This window comes from Anarhichas minor, unplaced genomic scaffold (genome assembly GCF_050575085.1).
Source record: "Anarhichas minor isolate MPS153535 unplaced genomic scaffold, ASM5057508v1 ptg000021l, whole genome shotgun sequence".
NCBI lineage: Eukaryota > Metazoa > Chordata > Actinopteri > Perciformes > Anarhichadidae > Anarhichas > Anarhichas minor.
This window is the reverse complement of record NW_027466467.1, coordinates 442733-452032: the sequence shown is the minus strand read 5'-3', so window position 1 is coordinate 452032 and position 9300 is coordinate 442733. Positions and strand designations below refer to the sequence as shown.

The window sequence follows — 9300 nt, the reverse complement described above, 5'->3', positions numbered from 1 at the left end:
TATAGTCCACATCTTTGCTTTTACAACCTCGCATATGTCTGCAGCAGTGTGCAGACGGGAGAAGCGCTTTTTATTCATTTCACCTCTGGCAGAGCGCAGAGAACACTCAGAGGATGAAAGACTCGGACCGAACAGGACTTCTTCTTTGAACCACACAGGTCAGTTAATTCTGCGCTTTATTACGATGTCGGCCTGGCAAGAGGCAAAAGGGCTTTAGGATGAAAGCTGTGAAGCGTCTCTCTCTTCTGCTGAGCTGCTGGACTCTTATTTACCTGCATCCCGTCCTCGGTTCGCTCAGCCGGACCAGACCGACCGAGCACCACCATCACCACCAGCACCACCGGCTTGGAGAGGCAGCGGAGCGCGCGGCAGGCGGCGGGGAAGGAGAGCAAGCCCACGGAAGAACCGGCAGAGGAATCGGTGGCTCATCACCAGCAGCCGCGAGCAGGCAACCGGTGACCGCTTCTGGGACGTGGAAACCGTCACCGGTGAGTCCAGCGAGGATTACGCGGATCCGCGCAGAGCCTCCGTTAATCAAGGACGAGACGACTGTTATTAAAAGCAAACTTACTGCGTCTTCCGTGCCGGCGAACCGGGCACAGCTGCAGCAGCAACAGCGGGACCGACCAGTCATCTTAGGGCGCAAAGAGGCCGTGCGCTCCTGGCTGCCCGGCGGGGACGCTCAAATTAAAGCGCACGCTCCCGCGGCTTTTAGCGCACATGCAGCAGGGAAGGGAGTCGGGACTGCGGCTGCTGGGGGTGGAGGTGTTGGCTCACAGGGGAAAAAACTGGGGAAAGTTGCTTCCAGAGCGAGTGCAGCTGCTCCAGTGCGCACGGGACCGCCCCAGAGAGCCACCCGTGCGCAAAAGCAGCAGCAGCAGCCGCAGCAGCAGAACGCGGGTCCGCTGGCGCAGCGGGGAGTCAGCAGCAAGGCCCACAAACTGAGCGACCGGGAAGCGCATCAGAGACAGCCGCTGGTCATTCCTCACGACTACATGCTGTCGCTTTACTGGTCTCTGTCCACCGGGGACCTGAACAGCAGCGCTCTGCACGAAGCTGGTCTGGCCAACACCATCACCAGCTTCGTGGATAAAGGACAAGGTAACCACACCACCGCTCCTCCTCGTGTGTTCTGACAGCAGGTTCTGGAGCTGTTAAATCACACATGTTGTCACATAAGATAGTTCCATTCAACATGTTGTCGGGTTATTCCTCTTTATTGAGCAACTTGTGGCTCTAAAATCACTTTACATTCCACATAGAACAAATGTTTCTTACAACTTTAGCTGAACACAAATTGTATTCCTGCAAGGAACTGATTGAATGTTACACATTGTGATACATATTTATTCTCTTTGTTTACATGAGGAAAACTCTCTCTGTACTTCTCATATATTATCTTTAAATGTCTCTCATCTGGAATATTGGAGGTGAAAGCGCTTCCTTCATGCTCCAGTCTTACTTTACATTAACATGTGATGATCTGAGGGCTTAAAAAGCAACCGTGAAGCCGTACATCACCTCATGATTATTGTTCCTGGGGTTAGAAACATGATGAAGGTTGTGAAGGAGGAGGAGGGTTCTGGGTGTTTGGTATCTGCTGTGTGGAGAGGAGACTGGAGGTCAAACGCCCGTCTGGAGGTTACTAGAGGAGGCCGGCGCAGGAAGCAGGGCTGTAAATTGTCTGAGTTGTGGACATGTCTGTGTTGGAGAGTCCATGAGAGAGTTGGAGCATCTGGAAGTGGAGTCGAGAAAGGAACGATGGGAAAAGAGACGACTCTGTTACTCATAACTGCGCTGGAACTGACTTCAAAGCTGCTGCGAGCTGAGTGAGCCATCGAGCAGCTAGATGTCATTGATACCAATCTGTAGGCTCAGTATGTAGCTGGAGCCAGTTAGCTTAGCTTAGCATAATGACTGGAAACAAGGGGAAACAGCTAGCCTTGCTCTGTTCAAAGGCAACAGAACCCACCAATAACACTTATAACGTATCAATTAGTGAACTTTACGTTTCTTTGTTCATGACAAACCAAAGTGTACAAACATCAGTTTTTGGTTATGTTCATGATTAGACTTAATGTTTTCACCTCTTCTATACTAAACAGTGGATGTGTAATGTGTTGGTGAGCTGAGGGGCTGTTAGGTGGATTGTGTGATCTCAGGCTAGCTGTTTCCCTCCGTTTCCAGTCTTTATGCTAAGCTAAGAAGCTGCGTTCCACGGCTTCATCAAACTTGTCGAGCAATTTTCCAAATTTAATGAAGATTTGCTGAGTTCTTGACTCAATTCTTCACCTGAACTTTAATTCTGCATGCTTCTTATCCAGTCAGGAATATGTCATATTATGGAATGGGCCCAGGGTCCCCTGAACATACATGTACATGTGTATTTATTTATACTTACATATTTCTGTGCGTGTGCAGTTGCGTTATGGTTTCTGTGTGTTTCTAGCCATCTGGTCATTCACTGGCAGCACTGCTGCTGTCAGTGATCTACGGCCTCAGGAGGGTAAATAAACACTCCTCGCAGCCACAAGTAGGGTGGCCCCCCTGTGTCATGTTGCCTTTACGGTGTAAAACTGTTTAAAACAATGTTTAAATGACCAGAGTTTAATATTTCTAGCCCAGTTAAGGTTTACATTTCAAGCACTTAATGTACTTTTAATTTGGGCTTTATTTGTGTAGTGTGTCCTCAGCAAATGGCCGGTGACCTCCTCCGCATGGTGAGGGGGTGAGCAAAGGTGTAACTGATGGCCTGACACATCTCTTCCCCCTCACTTGTTCACACTTCTCCGTTTCTTTCTTTGCCTTTCTACCTCTCCTATATTTCGTCACATGTTTCTCGGATGGTTTTCATGCTTTCAGATCAGTTGAAGAAGGAAAGAAAGCAGAGACAAAATGAATAAGGGAGGACGGAAGAAACGTACAGGAAGAAAAACTATTTTAAATTATTTTGTTCACGTATCAATGAGAGTGGGCTGAATAACAGAAACACCTCAACGTCACCTGTTTCCTGTGAAGCCGAGGTTTAAATCGAAAACACTGTCTGCACGTAACGAGCAGAAAGTCACACAAGCTGCTGGACTTCTGTATGAAAACGCACCAAAAATGAGGATTAACTTTTTTGTAAGATATCATACGAACCGTCGTATGAGGACACGTTGTCCAGTTCAACTGCTGCAAAAACTGAAGTTCTACTATAAAGAGACCGGCTCTGCTGCGGAATTATTTCCCACCACCTCCGCCAGCCACCACCTCTCGCAGCTCATGACTTTGCATCCTTCTTTACAAACACGGTGAAAGTTGCCAGTTAACAGAACCAACCAGCTGCAATGCCTGTCCACCGACTGAGGGGGCATCAAGCAAGAAGGGACGTTTGAGTCCTACATCACTGAGCGGTCATTCAAAGCAGTTCGGCAAGCAGAACAGTCCAAGCGTCACTTTCTTTCCACTGGGGTACCACAAGGACCTGTGCCTGGTCCCCTACTCTTCTCAATGTACACCACCTGCTGCGGCGTGATTATCCACTCACTGCTACGCTGATGATACCCAGCTCTATCTGTCCGGACCAGGAGGCAACCTCCGGTCAAACACATGAGCCAAATGCAGCACCGTCAACCCCGATATCTAAACACACACATTAGCCTTGTTAACGACAGACAACACAAAACTCTCACCTTCACTACTGGAACGTCCTTCTGTCAGCGCTGCCAGCATGCACAACTTGAGAATCAGCTCTATTGGCCACGCATACGAGGAATGTGACTCCGGTTTTCACTTTGCTCTCAACGTACAAACACAAGTTTAGAAATAAACAAGAAAAAATATAAAAATAAAACAAGGACAACAAAAAAAGTAGAACGGATGTAAGTATAAACATTTAAAGACTATGTACAATACAAATATATATCCAAAAGTATATATATATATATATATGAACATAGACCTATACAACAACAATGACAGAGGAATTGAGGTGATGGAGCAAATGGAGGAACTTCTGTAAATAGTTTAAAATGCGGCATCAACCAAAAACAGCTCGTCACTCAACTGTCGATTGCCCTCCACTGGCTCCCTGTTGCTTCTTGCATTCAGTTGAAGTCACTGATGCTTTCCGATAGAGGGGCCACTAGCACAGCGCCGCCTATACCCGAGGTCCCTCGTTCAGGTTTATGAGCCTTCTCGTTCACTACCTTCTGCAAATAAACGAGCGCGACCTCCACAGTGAGGAAGGTAAGTCTCAATCTAAACTCGTCTCCTGAACAAGTTACCAAAACTCAATTCAGTCAGCAAGAAATAACACTCAGAGTACTTCCTCACATAATACGCTCGTTTTCTCTCCATCTCTTGACACTTGCTCTTTCTCAAAATAAGAAAGAAAAAGTTAGATGCTAGTTACTTCTAGTCTTGTGCCGAGTGCACAATTAACGTAGTTTTGAGACATTTCCACTCAAAGGCTTCTCCTTTAACTACTGTAGCTCGGATTGAACCTCATTTGCATGCAGCTTTCAGGAAAAGCTTCAGCAAAAGGAAGAAATTACAAATTCCTCATGAATGTAGGATTCATTGTGGGACTGTTGTATTAGATAATAAACTGGTAATTGAGTGCACATACTGATCACTTAATAATTCCAGTTTGACTTTAAAACGAACCCTGAACAGTTCATCTGAACTTCCACTTCCACCCTTTGTTTTTAAACTACGTGACTCTCAGTTTGAGCTTTAATCAGATCTTCCACAGAGAAGTGCCAGGATGTGTGTGTATGTGTGTGTGTTGTCGATGGTTTGTTTCCTCTACAGCAGATGCTGGTTAACTGTCTATCGGCAGTTAAATAGCTGCAGGTCCATAATAACAGGCCTGTTTACAGTCCAATGTGGTCTCCCTGTCTGGTTCTAATGTACTTTTCAATGCATGCTTAAGTCCTGGATGGGAAGGAGAGGAGGATAACGTGAGAAGAAGCGAGCAGAGTGGGAAGATCTGCTGCTGTGTGTGTGTGTGTGTGTGTGTGTGTGTGTGTGTGTGTGTGTGTGTGCGCGTGTGTGTGAGTGGATTTCATTGCTGGATTCCATTTAGACATGGAAGTTCACTGGCTTCCCTCACCGACAACCAATGAAAACATTACACACCATTCAGTTCATTCCTGCTGATGTTTTTGTGCATATGTGTTTGCATATGTGTGTGTGTGTAAGCGTCTACCTACAGAAGAGGACTATTAGCATGCTGTAAGGAAGTGTGTAAATATTTTCTGTTATTCTTGCCTTTGACTGTGTTTTTTTGCTCGAGGTGTGTGTGTGTGTGTGTGCGTGTGCGTGTGTGTGTGTGCATTAGAGCTACAACCAACGACCACATTCACCACAGCCCAAGGTGAAGTTTTCAAACGTCCAAAACCAAAAGATATTCATCATGTATGACAAAGGAAAGCATGAAATCATCCTCATCGGAGGATCAGAACCAGTAAATGTTTCGAAAAAGTTTAGCTTGAGAAGGAATAAAAAGTTGCAGATACATTTTCTGTTGATTGACTGATCGATCAGTTGGCTAATCTTTGCAGTCTTTGTATGTGTATGTCTTTGCAGCTATATGCGCATGTGTGTATTTACATCTGTTTGCACCTTCACCCTTTATGTGTGTTCATGTAAATCGTCCACTTCCGTGTGTGTGTGTGTGGTTGCCTGTCCGTCAGTTGGAACTCTTATGTCTGTGTCTTTGTCCTCCCTCACAGACGAGCGTGGGCCACAGCTCAGACGGCAGAGGTATCACTTCAACGTCAGCTCTCTGGAACGAGACGGGCTCCTGGGGGCCGAGCTACGCATCCTGAGGAAGCGCCTGTCTGACCCCCGCAGGGCCTCAATGGGATCCACAGCCGCTGACGGAGGCGGTGGAGGAATCTCGTCCCCGTGCCTGAAGCTGTACACCTGCGCTTCAGGTAAACAATTGGCTGTTCTGCTCCAGACGAAGACCACGGAGGATCTGCTCGGCGGAGGAGGCGGTTTCGGCAGCAAATGGGAAGTGTTTGACATATGGAAAATCTTCAAGGGCTTCAAAAACCAGCAGAACCAGCACTCCCAGCAGCTGTGCTTTGACCTCGAGGCCCTGGAGCACAGAGGCGGTCGCCCCGTGGACCTGCGCGCTCTGGGGTTCGCCCGACCCGGCAGGACCAACAAGGAAAAGGCATTCTTCCTGGCGTTTGGCAAAAGCAAGAAGCGCGACCTTTTCTATAACGAGATCAAAGCGCGGTCAGGCCATGACAACAAAACCGTCTACGAATACCTGTTCACCCAGCGCCGAATGCGCCGTGCTCCTGCTTCGAGGGCGGCTAAAAAACCTCTGCAGCAGCCGCCGCCGCCGCTACAGACCCTCCCCCAACACCAGGTCGTGAAGATGCAGACGAGGCCGCGGTGTCACCGGAGAAGACTCCATGTGAACTTCAAAGAGATGGGCTGGGACGACTGGATCATCGCGCCGCTGGAGTACGAGGCCTTTCACTGCGACGGCGTCTGCGACTTCCCCATCCGATCGCACCTGGAGCCGACCAACCACGCCATCATACAGACCCTGATGAACTCAATGGACCCGGAGTCGACGCCGCCCACCTGCTGCGTCCCGACTCGACTCAGCCCAATCAGCATACTCTACATCGACTCGGCCAATAACGTCGTCTACAAGCAGTATGAGGACATGGTGGTGGAGACGTGTGGCTGCAGGTAGCAAAGGAAGGTGGGACAAAGAGCGAGACAGAAAGAAAGACATGTCCTGCCCTCCACTTTGAGGGGAGATACACATGTTTGATCAAAACGGCTCGTTTCAGCTGATTGTGACCGAGCTCACTGCTATGCAACAGACATTACTCTTCACACTCAAGTGGACAATCAGACTGCATACCAAAAGACTGCTAGACGCTGTCTAAAGACTAAACAGAGAACGATGAACTAGTGGGGGGGATGCTCTATAACAGCCACTCTCTAAAACTTAAGTATGATGTTGATGGCGGTGAGGAAGATGCAGCCGAGAGGAGCCAAAGAACAACCAAAGACACTTTTGGACTAAAGTTCTGATCTCATATTAGACTAAAACAGATTGTAACTGCTTTTGTTTGCTCTCTTCAGATTTGTATCTGTGTTCTGATTGGTGTAAAGAGTTTGTGTGTAACAGAAATGCTATTGAAACATTAGAGAATTATACTCAAAAATGCCCTTTTTCCAGCACTTATCTGCCATTGTGCCTTTGTCCATTCAGATGCATCAATGAAGAGTCATTTGTGAGTCTTATCCGAGACTTTTTTATGAAGCATGCGAAGAATTTCTGATGTATAAATACAGGCCAGTGATGAAGTGCAAATTTGACCTGTTCCAAATGTGGGAAAGTTGCATAAACTACTCTTCAATAAAAAATGTCTAATTGTCTGAGCTCCAAACTCCTATCAGCCGAACCTCTGCCCCCCAGACTCTGTAGACTAAACTATCAACGGAATTCACAAGACTCTCAGAAGCCAAATCACAATTTAACCCGAGAGTGTCTGTTTGGTTTGGTTTGAAGTGTTTTTGAGGTCGTGTTTTAAAACGCTGCGAGTTTGGTGGACAGTTCCAAGAAGTTGGTTTTTGGTCTCAATTCTTATGCATAATCATATCAAGCTTGTTATTAGGCACGTAGATTAACTTGTTCTTTCATCAGTCAGAAGAAGTGGTTGCTTCTTCGGTCAGTTGTCCTGTTTATTAGATACGCAACTGTCTGTGTGACATGCCCGGGAGCCAGTCAGGAGCTCTAATAGAAATTAAACCAAAAGGGGAAAGAGAAATAAGATGGAGACAGGACACGACAGGTCTAAAATCTGTGTGCAATTAATATGGATGTATTTGTTTTCCAGTTTATTCCTTTTTCAACATATTTTTTAATCACATTTTGTCACCATCAGCAACGTCAGTACCAGTAAAACAGGTCAGCATCAGGTATTTCCTGCTGCGCCTTGAACTCTAAGCAACCACAAGAATCTCTACAGAAGTAAACCTGCACCAGGCAAGTGCTCATAGTTTGAGGTTGTAAACAGCAATGACAGCATGAATGTTTCAACATTATTTGAACAAACCTAAAAAAAGGTGATGTCTTTAGATTGTGCACATCCATGAAGCTGAATTCAAAAGGGACGGTGTCTCAGTTCAGCCATTGCAGCTCTCTTTCAGAACTACACTGTAGATATAATTAATTAAACTGATGTACACAGTGTCATTCCAAGGTAGAGACACCAACTCTTAAGAGTCAGGACCCTTTTTCCCTGAACACAGTCCATTTAAAACACACCAACAGACTCCTGAAGTCCCATCAGACACAACCTCACGTCCTGTTTGTGAACCCTGACCTGCAGGTTGAGGCCCTGATCTGACGTTTTAGTAGCCTAGAGCGGCTTTTTACAAATGTTTCAATGAGAGTGAAGCGTTTTGTATGCTCACGTTTTCCACTCCATGCACCTCACGTTTTTGCAGGAGTGCTCCTGAACGACTCAAGTTGAAAATAATGAATCTCAGAGGGGGAAAAGCACCCGACGTGATTACCGTTTTTACTCTCACTGTGGTGACTTGATACCTGGAGCTACGTGACTTTACCAACCGTGGTTACCACGATCTGAACAGAAAACAGCAGGGGGCAAATTAGTGCGGTACTTGAGTGAAAGGTGATTATGTAAATCGATTTAATTTAATTCCGATAGCGTAGTTAGCGAACAGTTCATGGTGTTAAGCTAACGTTAGCAATTATACAGTGGTTGCCTAGCAGCAATTAGAGAAAAAAGGTGCAGCAAACTGCCAAAACACAATCTTTCTGATTGGGCTAATCAGAAAGGGCTAATCGTGCTAAGAACTCTTGTCCCAACCTTTTATCATAAACTCAGGGTTTTATATAAAAAACCTGACAATCTATAAAGCCGTACAGACAAATACAGCTTTATTGTTGCTTTGTAACACAGAAGAAGGCAGCAGCACTTCTCTGTCTGTGTTTCAGAGAGTCACCTGTCTGCCTGCCCCTTGTAAAGCTCCCCAACCATTGGACGGAGCCATCTGCACCGAGCGAATGGCTTGTTCCTCCTGGAGATGGAGTGATGTAAGCATTTCCTTTAATCAAAGCGAAGGCATGCCAGTGGTATTACACCCCCCCCCCCCCCCCCCGCTCTAAACCTGAACTGACAAGGCGAAGGTGGAGAGAGGCTGAGCGGACTGGACTTAAACAACTTTAAAGAATGCAGCTGCTAGCTCCAAACCAGGAATCTTGGATTATAAAATGTCAACGTGCAGAGCCTTTGAGGAAGTTTCTGA

General features: G+C 46.5%; 1 protein-coding gene across 1 annotated transcript; it reads left to right on the top strand.

Annotated features, from left to right (window-relative positions):
• The first annotated feature begins 218 nt into the window (after window positions 1-218).
• Window positions 219-6706, top strand: gdf5 (growth differentiation factor 5). The gene is made up of 2 exons (XM_076096163.1): window positions 219-1101; window positions 5721-6706. The coding sequence occupies exons 1-2, from the start codon at window positions 219-221 to the stop codon at window positions 6704-6706; spliced, it is 1869 nt and encodes a 622-aa protein (XP_075952278.1).
• The last annotated feature ends 2594 nt before the right edge of the window (window positions 6707-9300 follow it).

What these genes read in the sequence shown, in the direction of transcription:
- gdf5 (XM_076096163.1), top strand. Translation starts at nt 219, where the DNA reads ATGAAAGCTGTGAAGCGTCTCTCTCTTCTGCTGAGCTGCTGGACTCTT. An exon ending in CTTCGTGGATAAAGGACAAG is followed by an intron (nt 1,102 to 5,720) that starts GTAACCACACCA and finishes CCTCCCTCACAG; the next exon opens with ACGAGCGTGGGCCACAGCTC.